At 50.2% G+C, this 16,223-nt stretch overlaps 2 protein-coding genes across 7 annotated transcripts in view; one reads left to right on the top strand and one right to left on the bottom strand.

Moving 5' to 3' along the window:
- RPL7A (ribosomal protein L7a) overlaps nucleotides 1-16,223 on the top strand; it is a 307,067-nt gene that overhangs the window by 232,726 nt on the left and 58,118 nt on the right. The window lies entirely within an intron of this gene.
- Nucleotides 11,812-16,223, bottom strand: part of ABO (ABO, alpha 1-3-N-acetylgalactosaminyltransferase and alpha 1-3-galactosyltransferase) — a 30,437-nt gene continuing 26,025 nt past the window's right edge. For all 6 annotated transcript variants that reach the window (XM_059926004.1, XM_059926005.1, XM_059926009.1 and 3 more), the window contains one exon: nucleotides 11,812-15,990. In XM_059926004.1, the coding sequence (XP_059781987.1) occupies nucleotides 15,300-15,990 (691 nt within the window). In that variant the 3' untranslated portion in view covers nucleotides 11,812-15,299. The remainder of the gene's footprint in view (nucleotides 15,991-16,223) is intronic.

Raw genomic sequence — 16,223 nt, 5'->3', positions numbered from 1 at the left:
GAACCAGCTGCAGAGCGAGAGCCCCTTCCAGCTCCACACTTGGACCAGTCCAGGGTTAGAGCACCCCTGGCTTCCACTCCGGAGCTGAGCCACTTCCATCACAGTTCTCACACGACTGCCTGAGTTAGCGTCAGACCCAACACGACAGACAAATCTGGAGCCAACTCTAGTATTACCTACTGTGAAAGGCTGTGGGATTTTTCTTTCACTGGGAAGGTCCACGGAAAGGCAGTCAGGTCGGTGAACTGCTTCAGCACCATCTTGAGATCGAGAACTGGCTCCAGCACCAGGTCTATTACATCTGAAGAGCTAGATCCAGCTGCAGAAGCAGATCCAAAACTGAAGGCAGATCTCGAACTAGAGGCATTTCACCATTAGATTCGGTGCCACCTTCAGCAGCGCTCACAGCAGGAACCAACCTCATTATCTGTTCCAGCAGCAGCTCTGGAGCTACAGTCAGCTTCTGCGCCAGCTCCAGAGGGAGAGCTGGCACCACCACGGGATCTCTCACCTCCTGTGGAGCTACAGCAGGACCTGACACCAGCTAGAGAGCTTAGCTGGCCCAGCTACAGAGCTAGAGCCCCCTCCAGCTCCAACATTTGGACCAGCTCCAGAGCTAAAGCCATTTCCATCATCAGCTCTTACACCAAACCTGGCAACACTGCCAGAGTTACAGTCAGCGCCAGAACTAGAGCCGATTCTCTATCAGCTCAATCACTACTGCCTGAGACAGAGCCCATCCAGTCCCAGCTCAGCCCAGGCACCAGCGCCAGTGGTAAAGCCAGCGTGCACACCAGCCAGCTCCAGCTCCACCCCAGAGCTGCCCTTCACCTCCCCTGTGAGGGCAGCATTTTTTTCTCTTTTCTATGCTTTATGACTTTTATATGTAATGTGTTTAAATTTAGATTAAATAAAATTTAACCTTTTATCACTTTAAGGTGTACAATGCAGAGGCGTGAACTACATCCTCTATGCCGTGCACCATCACTGCTCTCTAGCTCGAGAATGTTTTGGCACCCCAACAGGGACCCTGTACCCATGAAGCAGTCGCCCCCCACCTTCTGACAACCAGGACTCTACTCCTTTTCTCTGTGCATTTCCCTCTCCCTGGCACGTAGCTCCCAGCAGAGCACAGCTGACCTTCCCTCTGCCCCGCCCCACCAGGGGTGAAGACCCACCTTCACCAAGGGGGTGCGGCCTCTCACAGAGCCAGCTCAATCCTCCCCACACGAAGCAGAAGGGACTCGAGATTGCCAAGGGCACCCTCCCTTTGGTCCCTAGCACTGGCCAGTCACAGGGTGCTCTCCCAGGGTCTGGCTAGCTGGGTAGCTAAGCTATAGAATGGAGTGACAAAGGCTAGCTGGGCACTGTCTGCCTAACCTGCCAGTCCAGGCCACCCCAGGAACAGTTCCACCAGGAACTTCTCCTGCTGCCCATGACACAAGTCAACAGGCTGACCTGACCTCCCAGAGACCACTTGTAGTCTCAGGTGCCTCTGCTTCCTTGGATCCAAAGGACTAGCTGACTTTCCAAGGAGAGCTGCCCGTGGGCACGGAGCTCTGTCCTCCACCAGGTGCTGCCCTCTGAGCACCTCCCCCACACCTTCCCAGGGGCAGGTCACTGCCATCTGTACCCACAGGCACCCCAGAGCACTGCTCACCCAGTGGGTGTGACCACTGCAAAGCCGGCCCCTCCATCCAGTCACTAGGTCCACGGCACAGAGTTCAGGACCAGGGACAGCTCCCACTCCAAGTCCTGTGACCAGCTCAGCAGGGCGCTGACCTCACCAGTGGGGACACCGCCCTTGTGCTCAGCGTGCACGTGACCAGCTCTTCCAGCTCTGCAGCGGGTCACATCAACATGAGCGGTAACCCAGAGTCCCCTGATGTCCAGGAAAACAAGGTGACTACCCTGCTACCTAATAGCCTTTCCCAGTCCCTTCCTTCCCAGGACCAGTGCTCCCCACTCCACACCACAAAAGGGGGCTGAAGCCCCCAGAGCTGGATGCTGGCATGGGGTGCCCTGCACAGGGCAGGGCATCTGCTGACCCTGCCATTCCCCAGGTGCTGGAGTCGGCATCCTCAGCATCCCCAGAGACCTCGGGCATCAGCTCGGCCTCCGGCAGCACCTCGTCTTCAGCGTCCACCGGGCCCACGGCAGCCTGGGTCACACACGAGTAATACGTCCCAGGCTCTGCAACTCAGCTCCTGACTGTCACTCTCCATCCAGCAGGTGGGCGATGCCGCATCACCCCCGTCAGCCGGGACATGAGAACAGCAACCTGTACAAGGGCTTCATGCTGAGCTGGGTGGGTGGGTGTCCCCTTGGTCCCCTCACTCACACTCTCTGGAAACAGACGTCACCTAAACGGCTAATTTGACAAGCAGCCGTCTCTGGACCCTCCAGGGAGCGTGCCCAGCCCTGGGAGGAGGCAGATGACCCCCACAGCCCCCACTGCGCAAGAAGGAAACTGAGGCAGCCTCCTCGTGCTGGTGGGTTACTGGAGATCCATGCTTGAGGGGGCACGAATAACGTGGCCACTATGCTCCCTCCAAATCCAGGATGATGTGGATCTGAGAAGACCGCCCTCTCATGTCCCACCCCCCACACACAACCTGCAGTGACCTCTGACTCCTAGCCTGGCACTCAGAGCCCTGTGTGGTCTGGTCCAGACGCCCTCCCCAGCGTGCACCCCTCACCCCCATTCCAGCCTCCCTACAGCCTTTATCCCCCAGGGATCCCACCAAGCCCTCCCCTCTCAGAGCCCCTTGCCTGCAGTGTCCCTCCCTGTAGCCCCCCATCCATGACAGACTCACCTCCAACCTGGCTCAAAGTCACCTCCTCCAGCTCCTGGGCAAACTCAACCTTTGGGGTCAGATTCACCAGGGTTCAACCCACAGCGGGGCCACATCACAGCCCTGCGACAGGCAAGCTTGTGTGGTGACTCTCAGTGCCTCAGTTTCCTCCAGTGAAAATGGGGTCAGTGACCCTGACCTTGGGAGTGGGTGCTGGGGATTAAAGCAGGGAGATGAAGGCACCCAAAGTGCTTGGACTCAGGGGGTCCCCTGGCTGTGGAGCCCCACACAGGACAAGGCCTCTGAAGTCTAGCGTGGGGCTCGGCGACGTGAAGAGCAATGATTCTGAGTCCCTCCCCACCCCGCCCCGTTCACGGCTGGACTTGGTCACTTAGACCTGAGTGACCTTGACTGCTGGGGCCGCTTCTCCCCTACAGAGTGGGGCGAAATCACTGAATGCCCAGAGGGCTCCCTAATAACAGTAAGTCCCCCCAGCACTCGCTCACCTGGGGGGTCGGCCACCTCCAGCCCCTCCTCCTCCAGCCAGGGCCGCAGCCAGGGAGGGACGGGCTGGACTTCACGTCCCAGGGTCCTGCCAGGAAGACAAGGGGACAGGCACAGAGGAAGAGGGGTGGAGTGGCCTGTCCTTTCTCTCCGGAGCAGGTGTCCCCTGCTGTCTCCAGGTCCCCCTGACCCAGTGACGCACCCAGCTGGACCCTGGGAGGGAGTCTGGCGTTCAGGAAAGAGGGCTGGGGGTATGTTCGGTGACTTTCCTATCCCGAGATGGCAACCCACGGGGCCAGCACCCTACGGCCTGCCTGGGTGGGGTGGGGGTGATCCCAAGGCTCAGGAGACGGGGGGCTCACAGAGCAGCTGGCGGGGCCGGGGACACGCAGCACCAGCCGCGTGGAGAGCCGCTGGTGCTGGGCATGCGCCGTGGGGCGGGGTCACGTGTAAGTGCTGGCGGCGGGGCGGGCGTGCGCGCCCAGCTGCGGACTCGAGACCCGGCTGCCCTGCAGGAGGGCGGCCCACGCGCCTCGGAGCCGGTGCCCTGCACACCCACCCAGGATGGAGAGGATGGAGAGCCCCGACCGCGTCCACGCTGAGCTAGACGAACGCAGTTCCGTGCCAGCCGCTCACGGGGTAGCTGGGAAACTAAGGCCCGGTGAGGTGGGGACAGGCCGGGACACAGGAGGTGGGCGGAGTCCACAGGAGCCGGGAGGGTTACCGCCCCCCAAGCCAGGGAGTTTGCTTTGGGATTTAGAGCCCCTATGACCTTGGGGGAACCCTGTCTACACCCTCCCACGTAGGGACCTTTCCTCTGGGCCTCCCCACGCCTGACACAGGCGCGCGCGTGCACACGCGCGCACACACACACACACACACACACTGCCCAGCTCGATGGGAAGTGCACACACTGGGGAGGTGCCGGCGGGGGAGAGAAGAAAGAGGTTGTAGGCAGCTCTGTCATGAAGCAACCCTCCAACTGGGCATGCGTGAGTGTCTGAACTGTGACCTTTCGACATCACAGGGCCCAAAATGGCATCACATCACCCTTAGATCATGCAAATGCTGCCATTTTTTGGAACATCCGTCCCGTGAGGAAGCCTGTAGCTTAGTTTCAGCTTTGCGGAACCAATCACCTTCCCCCAGGCTCCCCACGCCTCCGGCCACCCAGCTTCTTCATCCCGTACTATTTCGAATCCCTCGCCTTCGGGGAGGCGGATTTGAGACTTGCTCTCCTCTCTCTTGCTTGGTGCCTCCCGAATACCTGAATAAACCCTTTCTCTAGTGCAAACCTCGGTGTCTTTGTGCCTTGTTTGGTTGTGGGGTGGGACGGGTGCAGTCACGGATCCCGGGGCTGAGACCTCATGGGGGGAGGGGAGGAAGCGCTGGGAATGTTGGTGTTGAGGGTGCTTGGGAGTGACCCGTCCGGCTGGAAGGTCCTGCCCTGGCCTTGCCCCATCCCCGCCCATTCCTTGTTCCGGCCACGCCCAGCGGGAGGCTCCCCGCCCACAGCAGACATCGCTCCGCCCCCACCCGCCTACTGGCCCGCCCCTGCCCCGCCCGCCCCGCCCCCCCAGCTTGCGTAATTCACCTGAGCCGAGCAGCTTGATGTGCAATCCAGGACCGAGGAGGGGGGCGCCCACAATCTCCTGCCTGTTTGCTCTCCCTCCTGACATGGAGCCCCTTCTTCTCAGTCAGGAAAGCACATCTGGGGCAGCTCAGCGTCTCAGGGACCACCTTGAATGTGCTCCACCCAGGTGAAGTTCTAAGTTGAACAGCAGGACGCTTTTGAGCTTGTGTGAGCAGAAGAGACCTTCACAATGCACAACGGGGGCCTCACGGAAGGTGCCAGAAGGTCAGAGCATCAGGCAGGGGGCAATGGAGCAGGCCACAGCACCCAGAGGACACCTTAGGGTCCTCCAGCAGTTACCCCTCCGCTGGCCATGTGCCAGCCTCCAGCCCACACGTCCAGCACGTTCAGCTTCGGGGGGGGGGGGCGCTCTGCCTTGGTGATCTCGGAAGGGCATTACCACTCGAGCCTCAGTTTCCTCACCTGTGAAATGGGAATAGCAGCCAACCTTACCTGGTGGCATGAAGACAAGTTCAATGACTTTGCACTTGGAGAGACCCTGTACATCCTATGAGCTCAACAGCACAGGAAGAGAAATGGACCAGGATCCTTGATCCCTCCCTGGCTGAAAGAAGGCCCTGGGGCCGTTGAGAGGGTTGGTCTCAGCTGGAAATTATGAAGCTCAGATGATTGCACTGATGATGATAAGAACCCCCATTTCTGAGCTGCAGCTATGTGCCTGGCACCATGCCAGATTTTTGGAACAACTTCTCATCTATGAGAAAGATGCTGCTGTCATCCCATTTTACAGATGAGGAAACTGAGGCCCCCAAATGGAAGCAACTTGCCCAGGGCCCAAATCTGGCTGACTCCCGATGTGGCAATAATCCCTTCCCACCCAGAACCCAGGTCTGTTGTCCACAAGGATTCAAACAGCATGGAAATATGGAAGAGAGAATTTGAAGAAGGCTACAGTTCAGTGTACTGGAGGGGGTTTATGCTGATTCGTTTAAAGCCATGGTAATTTAAAAAGAATAATTGCTGGACTTCCCTGGTGGCACAGTGGTTAGGAATCCGCCTGCTAATGCAGGGGGCACGGGTTCGAGCCCTGGTCTGGGAAGACTCCACATGCCGCGGAGCAACTAAGCCCGTGCGCCACAACTACTGAGCCTGCGCTCTAGAGCCCACGAGCCACAACTACTGAGCCCGCGTGCCACAACTACTGAAGCCCGTGCGCCAAGAGCCCGTGCTCCGCAACAAACAGTAGCCCCCGCTCGCCGCAACTAGAGAAAGCCTGCATGCAGCAACGAAGACCCAATGCAGACAAAAATAAATAAATAAATAAATGTATTTTTAAAAATTAAAAAATAATAATAATTGCTAAGTTTTTTCACCAGGGATAGTGGATGGATGGCGAATGATGAATCCAAGTCTGTGAGAATTTTACACGACTGCATGTTTTTGGGAAGTGGCTGGGAATCACCCAGCAAAGTCATCATCCGAGGCAAGATTCTCCTCCAGAAAACACCACTGATCACCACCACTCACACCACCCTGTGCCCACTGGTGCCCGTGGAAGCCGAGATGCTGATGAGTGGAGAGATGGGGTGGGGAGTGCCCGCCAGGGAGGACAGGGCAGCTCAGTCTGGCCGCCTTGGGACGGAGGGAACCTCATCACTGGGTGCCCCTGCATTTGGCCCAAGGAGCAGATGACACACGTCAGACGTCCCCAGAGTGCAGGTGTGAACACTCAGGACAGTCCCTGCCTCGGGCACAGGCCATGAACTGTGTGTCCAGTCCAATCCCAGGGCCAGCGTGGGCTTGACGGCGGCAGCCCTGGGCGGCGGACCCCAACCTAGAAACGCCCACCCAGACTGCAGGTGGAGAAGGGCTGTCTGGAGGGTCAGTGGAGTCAGAGTGAGTCAGGCGTGCACCTCGGGGATGGGGTGGGCAGAGGCCCAGGGCTGATGGCAGCACGGGCTCTCAGTGAGGTGACATCGGCAGGAAGAGCTCGCGGTGACTGAGCTCTTAACAGGGCCGTGGTTCTCCCTGTGGGGTATCTCACTAAATCCTCCTGACCACTCCACGGGGGAGGAGGAGTATTGTTCCCATTTCACTGATGAGGAAACTGAGGCTTACAGAGACTTGACCCTTCTGTGCCCTACAGAGTGGCAGAGCCAGGATTTGAACCCAGTGCCTATTGGGCCCCACGGGGCCCGCCTGACAAGGAGGCTGAGTCCAGATGCCGCAGGAGGGACCTTTGGGCTCTGAAGTTCCCTGAACCTTCGGTCCTGGTGCCCGGAGAGGAACCTGGTCCTGCAGGGAAAGAAAAGAGTCCAGGTACTGGGAGAGCCCAAGTGCCCAGGACGGGCCCTTCCCCAGCCACCAAGCCCAGCCCCAGACAGGGGGGTGGCTCTGACCCCCAAACTCACAGGAAGCTCAAGGCCAGGAGGGTGCGGCCCCCAGGGAAGCCAGGACCTCTGAGCTCCAGGAGGCCACAGTGTGGGGCGGAGGTCAGGAATGATGCAAGTCAGGGAGACGGGATTCTAACGCCAGCTCAGCCTCTTTCTAGCTGGTGATCCAGGCAAGGCTCTGAGCCTCAGTTTCCCCATCTGTGAAATGGGGAAATCACTGGGCCTGCCTGATGAGTTGTTGGGAGAATTACCTGAGAGGTGACGTATGGATCTCTTGCCCGGTACATGGAATGTGTTAAGAGCCCCCTGCCAGGCTCACAGTGGTCCTCGAAGGCGCAGGGTACAGGAAGTCCCTCCTCAGGTGCCCCTCCTGCAGCCCTGCCCCCAGGAATAGGCAGCATTATTTGAAGAAGGTCCAGGAGGACAGCACAGCGCAGGTGAAGGAGGCTCAGCAGTGGAAGGGCAGCTGGAAGTTCTCTGTGCCGCCACGCAGGGCTTGTGCTGTGACCCCCTCTGACCCCACCCTAAATAAAGGCTCATCTTGTGTGGACTCCTGCCTCTGTGGTTTCATTCACTCCCTCCTTCCCTCACTCAGCATATTACCTCGCCCCTACCATGTGCCAAGCTTCATCGGTGAGGACCACCCTCCATAGTGGGGGTGGACCACATCCAATCAGTTGAAGGCCTTTAAGAAAGCAGCCTAAGGTCCCCGTATGAAGAAGGAGTTCTGCTTCCAGAATGCCTTCAGACTCAAGCTGCAATGTCAACTCTTCTCAGTCTCCAGCCTGCCGGCCCACCAGCAGCTTTTGGACCTGCCAGCCTCCAAAATCAAATGACCTAATTCCTTAAAATGAATCTCTGTCTATAAATATGCACATCCTACTGGTTCTGTTTGTCTAGAGAACCCAGATTAATACACACTTTGTACTTACAGTGGCTCTAAAGGAAGAGAATCTAAAGGACAAGTTTACTGACTGGCTCTGGGGTTTCAGTTAATGGTTCCTGAATCTGATTAGATGGAAATGTGCTGATGATTCTATTTCCAGTAGTGAAGAAACTCTGATAGTCGCAAGCAAGATGTGCAAAACAGCACCACTGGAGCCTCAATCAAATCTGTATAAGAGGCAAAGTTCTGGGTGATCATGCATTTGATGCTATGGGGCATTTCTGTCAAACTTAACAAGCATAATGAGGTTCGCTCCTAACCATCCTGGACAAAGTGGAGAAGAAGAGATGAGATCGGAGATCTGAGTTCCCAGTTCACACGCTGCATAAGTGACCTACGAGTGTCTATGTTTGCGTGGCCCTGCTGACACCTTGACTTCAGGCTTTTAGCCTTCAGAACTGTGAGAGAACAAATTTCTGTTGTTTTAATCTACCCGGTTTGTAGCACTTTGTTACGGCAGTCCAAGGAAACTAATGCAATCCAAATATTTGGAATGCTGTAACTGGCAAACAGGGATAGTTCCGGTCCTTTTGATTGTGATATAATTTACATACAATAAACACATCAAATATGTTTGGCAATTGCAATACACCCTTTAATCACCTTTAACAGGATGAAAAACATTTCTATCAGCCACCAAATTTCCCTTCTGCCCATTTTCCAGACAACTACTGCCACCTCCCTCAGTGGCGGCCACTGTCCGATACAAATCACCACAGAATGGCGTGCCATGTCCACGCACAGGCAAAACCACTCTAGTTTTTCATTGCCCATGAAAAATGTTTGAATGATCCATCAGTACGCCAGAAAAGAAGGTCAGCAAATTTCCCAGAGTTGAAATTGTGCTGCTCATTTCATTCTTACTACAAAACTATGTATCTAGAAACAAATGACTAAAGAATAACAACGAGAAACAAAACTCACTACCTCAACTTATAAATTTGTAAAAGACTTTTAAATAACTCTGACTTAAGGAGAAGATGAAAGCAGACTATTTCAAAATGAGTGACAACGTAGACCCTGGCTATAAAGGTCCAAGGGACACAATTTATGCTCTACTCAAAGGGAAAGTTGAAGCCGTATGCTTTTCTTAGAAACAAATAGCATTCGAAATAAATGACCCTGTTAACCAAGCACCCTATTCAAGAATACTAGAAAAAAGTAAAATTAAAGTTAAATTAAAGGAACAAATAAGCATAAAAGTTGAAACGAGCATTTAAAAAGTAAAAAACAGCAGGCCAGATGCTTCTTTTAAAAAATAAAATAAAACAGATAATCTCTGACCTTGTATAAAAAGATCAGAAAAAAGCAGAGAGAAAGCACAAATTGACAGCAAGAAATAAGAAGATATGATCTTCTATATAGAGATGTAACATTATTTTAAAACTGCAATGCTGTTCTTTTTGCCAATAAATTTGAAAATCAATATGAAATGGAAGGTTTTCCAAGAAAATATAAATGATCAAAATTGACTCAAGAAGTGGAAAACTTGAATAAATTACAATAGAAGGAACTCTATGTACCATAGAAGGAAATAGAAAGCCTCATCAAATATTTACTGCCATACATTATACTAGATTCACAGGGTTTATAAGCAAATACAAAGTCCAAGATTATTCAAATATCCCAGAGCCTAAAAAATAATGAAGAGTTCTAAATTCAATCTACTAGACTATCTAGACCACAATGCCAAATTCTACTGAGAAGATTCAAAACAGAAACCATAGATCAATCTTACTGGTGAATATGACATAAATAATAAATCAGTATGCTAAAACAATATACCACGACCAAGTAGGATTTACTTCAGGTTTGTGAGGATAATTAAACTCAGAAATAATTACTGCAACTCACTTATATTAATAATAGAGAGAAGTTATGTGATTATCACAGTAGATTACAAAACAACTTGACAAAACTCAAAATCCATTACAGAGCTGAGGAAAAAAACCCTACAGTTCTCGTTAAGCAAGACTAGAAGGGGGCTTCCCTGGTGGCGCAGTCGTTAAGAATCCGCCTGCCAATGCAGGGGACACGGGTTTGAGCCCTGGTCCGGGAAGATCCCACATGCCGCGAAGCAACTAAGCCCGTGCACCACAGCTACTGAGCCTGCGCTCTAGAGCCCGCGAGCCACAACCACTGAGCCCAAGTGCCACAACTACTGAAGCCCATGCGCCTAGAGCCCGTGCTCCGCAACAAGAGAAGCCACCGCAATGAGAAGCCCGCGCACCGCAATGAAGAGTAGCCCCGGCTCGCCGCAACTAGAGAAAGCCCGCACACAGCAACGAAGACCCAACACAGCCAAAAATAAATAAATAAAATAAATAAATTTATAAAAAAAAAAAAAAAGACTAGAAGGAATACTAAATTTAACAAAAAGTTATCGTGAAGCAACAACAAACACTGGTTCCTATGGTGAATCACCAGTAACATCCCAGTTAAAGTAAGAAATATGAGAAGGATGCCTCCCACCTGCCCCCCAGCAGGGAAGTCCCAGAATTTCCCCATGGCAAAGTCTTGTGGGTGACAGTCTGGTCAAAAGCAGTCTGGGGAGTTTATCTTGAATCACAGTTTTATTTAAGACCAAGGAAATGTACACTTTCCACATCAGAGAATGGGAGACCCTCAGGACACTGTGCTTCAAGGTATGAGAATAATGGAAAGAAAGAGGGAAAAAGAAACCACACTGAAAAGGAAGGAAAGGGTGAAGCTCGGATTTTTTTTCTTAAATCTCAAGAGATGATTTGTTCATCAAGCTGTTTTTGAAAAAGGAATCTTGGGTGCTCTATTCCGTGAATTCTTCCATGCTTGAGAAGGGAGACAGGAACACAGGGAGGACATCATATGAGGATGAAAGCAAAGGTGGAGGTAAACATGTACAATCCGAGGAAGCCCAAAGATCGCCAGCAAAGCACCAGAAACAAGGGGAGAGGGATGGAACAGCACCTCCTCGACGGCCTCAGAGGGAACCAACCCACCTTGACCTCCGACTTCCAGCCTCCAAGATTACGAGACAACGCACTGCTGTTGTTTAAGCAGCAACAAAGCAGAGAGGGGCACTTGAAGGATGGAGAGTCTTTCTTCTAACAGTCACTGTTGAGCGTTGCTCTGGAGATCCTGCAAGAACTGGGCAAAGTAAAAAAGAAGAAGGAGCAGAAGAAAAATAAAGACTTGTGGGGAGTAAAATAAAGAATAATAGCAAGTATAATGGTAACTTAGAGATAAGCAGACTTGGTGTGAATAAAATTAGGCTTATACACAGACGCACACCCGAATCAACAGATCAAGGACGATGAATAAGTAGATAAATCTGTTTATTACCAACTGGCTAGCATAAGATGTCACCAAAAGGAAACATACGGCTCTCTGCATAATTGTGATTTCAGAGGCACACTGTTGTGTGTACACACCTGAAAGGAAACCGACTAGCATGAGGGTTAGGGTGAGGGTTAAAGTTAATGATGCCAAACAAGCACAGGTCATACCCTTGGACTAAAAAATAATAAATCCAGAAATGAACAAGTAAAGGATTGTACAACAAAGAAACCAAACTAACCATACCCCAAAAATGCGGGAAAAATTACTCTTCTAAATACCTTTGGATCAAAGAGGAAATAAAACCAGGCTGGTCAGAAACGAGTGATGATGTGTGCACACTGGACACGAAAGCTTGAAGGGTGGCCCAGGACCCCAAGCCCCTTCCCCACGATATGATGACATAGTCACCCCACAGGAGATGCTGCTGCCTAAGGAGGTCTTGAAGGAGGCAACACCGTGGGACCACCCAGAAAGGGTACAGACCACCTGGGTGGATGTCCTGTGCAGAAATGTGCATGGAATCCAAGGAAGAGTGGTTTGGGGGCTGCATAAATCCAAACATTCATACCGGAACATTCTGGGGAACAGATGACCTGTGGACACATCTCTACCAACTTGTCAGCATTGCCGAATGGAGGGAACCAAGAACAGGGAACAAGAAGAAGCTCATTCACCATGTGCCCTAAATTAGCTGGTCTGGGATCACCTACATCCAGACGGTGTGGTCTGGTCTCCCTGTTTACCGTGACCCTGAGAGCTGGACAGGTGTCAGAGGGGAATGAAAAGAGAAAGTCCACAGGACTCTTAAGAAGAAATAAACAAAGAATGCTATTATTATTTTTATTATTACTTTTATTATTAAAATAATAAAAGTATTATTACTTTTATTATACTTTTATTATTACTTTTATTATTATTAACCACTGATGTGATTATCAATCTAGAAATTTCAAGAGAATCAATTAGAAAAAAGCCAGCTAAGACTTACAAAAGATTTTAATAACATAACCAGATGCATGATATAGACACTGGATTATAATAAGTAGCTTTCTCATACACTATATGCCAGCAATAACTAATTAGCAAATGTGATAGCAGTGACCAGCAAACTACGGCCTGTGGGCCAAATCTATCCCACTGCCTGTTTTCAGAAATAAATTTTTATTTGAACACAGCTGCACTCATTTGTTCACGTACTACTTACGGCTGCTTTCGCACGATAGTGGCAGAGTTAAATAGTTATGACAGGCACTGCATGACCCATAAGCCCTAAAACATTCACTATTTGGCCCTTTGCAGAAAAAGTGGACTGACCCCTGGTAATAGGAATAAAACATACATTCACAATAGCCATAAAAACCATTAAATGCCTAGAAATGAACTTACTAACCATGGGCACTGTATATCAAAGGAAATTAGGAGGTTCTGCTTTCAGTAGTGGACAAGTACCTTATAGACGACTCACCCTCTTGCATATGACAACTGTAAACTTTGGCCAAAATTTACACTTTTTTACAAAACTACCTGAAGCCTCTAGAAAGTGACAAAAGGTGAAGATTTGGAAGGGAGTCTTCACTTGGAAGAAGAGATCTGCACTAGGAGAGATTCCTTTTACGTACAGTTGTTAGTCCGAGGCCACATGCCCATCAGCAACAGCTAAAACTCAGTAAAGAGAAAGATTCACTTCTTACTGGTTTGAAGAACAAGGGGACAAGTTTGGGGTAATCACAGCAGCTGGAAACTGCAGGGGGAAATACCAGAAATGAGACAGCCAGAGAGAAGGAGCCCTGAATTCTGTGTATAAACTCAGCCCAAGTCTTTGGCTGATCTGTAAACTACTCATGGGTGGGGTAGACTTCAAGCCACCAAACTGACCCTGAAAGAATAATAGAGACTTGAGCTGCGGCCCACCACAGACGCGAGAGAGCTTGACATTTGAAGCCACCCAAGTTACTGCCTCCTAAAACAAAAGAATTAAACTTTTCCTAAAGAATCTAACAGAATATGTCTCCACAATGAATCATCACAATGTCTAGGAGACAATGAAGAATGAGTAGACGTAGGAAGAAACAGGAAATGTGTTTCCCTGAGTTGCATGAACGGAGGCATGAATAGGCAGATGAGTGGTACAATCATAACACAGAGCAAAATGTTAGTGGTGGAATCTAGGTGATAGGTATGTGAATATTCACTGTGCAATTCCTTTAAATTTTTTGTATGCTTTAAAATTTTCAAAATAAAATGTTGAGAAAAACAGATTTTAAAAATCTTTAAGTCTTTAAAGATTTTTAGATCTTTAAGTCTTTTAAGTGGTTAAGTCTTAAAGACTTTAAGTCTTTAAGTGGTTAAGTCTTAAAGACTTAAGTCTTTAAGTCTTTAAAAAACAAAAAAACAGAAGGCTCCTTTGTGCAATTTGACAAAAGAGTTTAAAAGTTAGATGGAAATGCAACAGGCCAAGAGCAGTCAAGATACTCTTGAGAAACCATGTGGGAGGACTTACCCAATCAGATACGAAGATTTATTTATAAACCTAGAGTAACTAAGATGATGTGTTATTGCCATAAGGATAGACAAACAGACCAATGGAACACAGGCTAGAGAACCCCAAAATAAACCTAGGCACATAGGGACACTTGATACTATGTGACTGATGATATTGCAAATCAGTAGGGGAAAGAACTTTTCAATAAGTTTTCGAACGCATTTTCAATAAATGGTGCTCGGATAATGGTTATCCAGAGAAAGAAAAGTTAAAATGGGCCTTTACATTAAAACCACACACAAGCCAATTTCAGTAGATTAAAGACCTAAGTGTGAGGCAAAAACATAAGGCTTTTGGAGGATAACATAGGAGGCTATCTTCATGATTTCAAAGCAGGGGATGATTTCTTAAATTTACCTACATTAAAAGAGTTGAAATGGCAACATAAAAACTGGAAGAAGCTATTTTTAACATGTGTCTGATAAAGGTACTAGCATCCAAAATATGTAACAGACACCTACAAATCAATAAGAAAAAGACAAACAATCCAAAGCAACAAGCTAGCAACACAAGCAAACCAAACCTAGGAAGTGCTTTCAGGCTGGGCCTCTCCTGCTGTCTCAGGACATGGTAAAATAGGCTTTTAAGAGTTCCTTAAATTTAGGGAATTCCCTGGCTGTCCAGTGGTTAGGACTCCGCGCTTTCACTGTCGAGAGCCCAGGTTCAATCCCTGGTCAGGGAACTAAGATCCCACAAGCTGGGCTGCACAGCTCAAAAAAAAAAAAAAAAAAAGAGTTCCTTAAATTTAAATGTGAACAGTTTTGAGAGTCCCTGGGCATCAGGCACTGAGGTATGTACTTGGCCTCTGCCGTCAGGAGCTCACATTGTAATGGGCAAGGCCAATGGGTAATGTAGGCAGAATGGCAGACATAGCCAAAGAATACACTTAGTACTTTACGGAAATGCAGAGGGAAGAGCAATTCACTTCAACCACAGGAAGAAGCGAGGACCAAAGAAAGCTTCATAAGAAGGTGACCTTGTAGAGACCTTGAAGGATCAGTCACATTTAAAGAGAATGCAGGATTAGGAGGGAATGAAAACCCAGAGCTGGGTTTGTTTGATGAGTGATGGAAGACCCTCCAGAGGAGGAAACAAAGAGATGGCCTCATCCACGTCATCAAATCTTTGGCCAATCCCTTACCAAGACAGCAGAACCACTGACATGCGCTACAGCCTGATAACGTGGGCTCTCTTGGGAAGTGTGTTCTCATCGGTTCCGAATCTCTGCGTGGTTCTTGGGCACAGCCACGTATCGAAGTTTCCTGAGTAAAGGTGGTCTCCGCAGCATGTGCTCATCCCACAGGTACTCGGGGGACAGCACCTTGCTGGGCTTGTGGTACAGCAGGTACCTGTTCAGGTGGCTCTCATCGTGCCACACGGCCTCGATGCCGTTGGCCTGGTCGGCCATCATCGCCTGGTGACAGGCCATGGTGAGCCGGTAAACCTCAGGGACCGACCCCCCAAAAAAGCCTCCCGCATAGTAGAAATCACCCTCATCTCTCGGAATGTAGGCCTGAGACAAGGGCCGGCGTTCATAGGTGAAGGACTGACGATCACCCCTGTAGAAACCAGGATGGAGGGTCCCGAAGAGCGGTGCCAGGATCTCCACGCCCACATGGTCGCTGAACTTCATGTCCACGTCCAAGCACACCAGGTAATGGACCTCGCGGAGGAAGCGCTGCTGGGAGAAGTTGCTGATCATCTCCATCCGGTGCATGGATATGTCCTGCCAGCGTTTGTAGTTTCGGACCTCGAGGACCACCACCTGCCTCCCTTCCTGGAGGGGGATCTGGGGCACGTTCGCCGGCTGGTCGGTGAAGACGTAGTAGTTGACCTTGTGTCCCACCATGAAGTGCTTCTCGGCCGTCTCCAGGAAGAGCTTCAGGAAGACCACGTATCTGAAACCAACAAGCCCCCCCAGGAAAGAGAGGGTGGGTGTTAACAGAATCACACAGCAGCAAAATAATAGACTTTTAGGCAAAAACAGTTTATAAAACTTCAGCCGTACCTTGAGGACATTATGCTAAGTGAAATAAGCCAACCACAAAAAGTCAAGTGCTATATGATTTTACTTGTATGAGGTACCTAGAATAGACAAATTCACAGACCCAGAAATAGAACGGTGGTTGCC

Source organism: Balaenoptera ricei, chromosome 6 (genome assembly GCF_028023285.1).
Source record: "Balaenoptera ricei isolate mBalRic1 chromosome 6, mBalRic1.hap2, whole genome shotgun sequence".
Classification (NCBI taxonomy): domain Eukaryota; kingdom Metazoa; phylum Chordata; class Mammalia; order Artiodactyla; family Balaenopteridae; genus Balaenoptera; species Balaenoptera ricei.
Note: the sequence above shows the minus strand (reverse complement) of the source record. Positions and strands in the feature narration are given on the sequence as shown.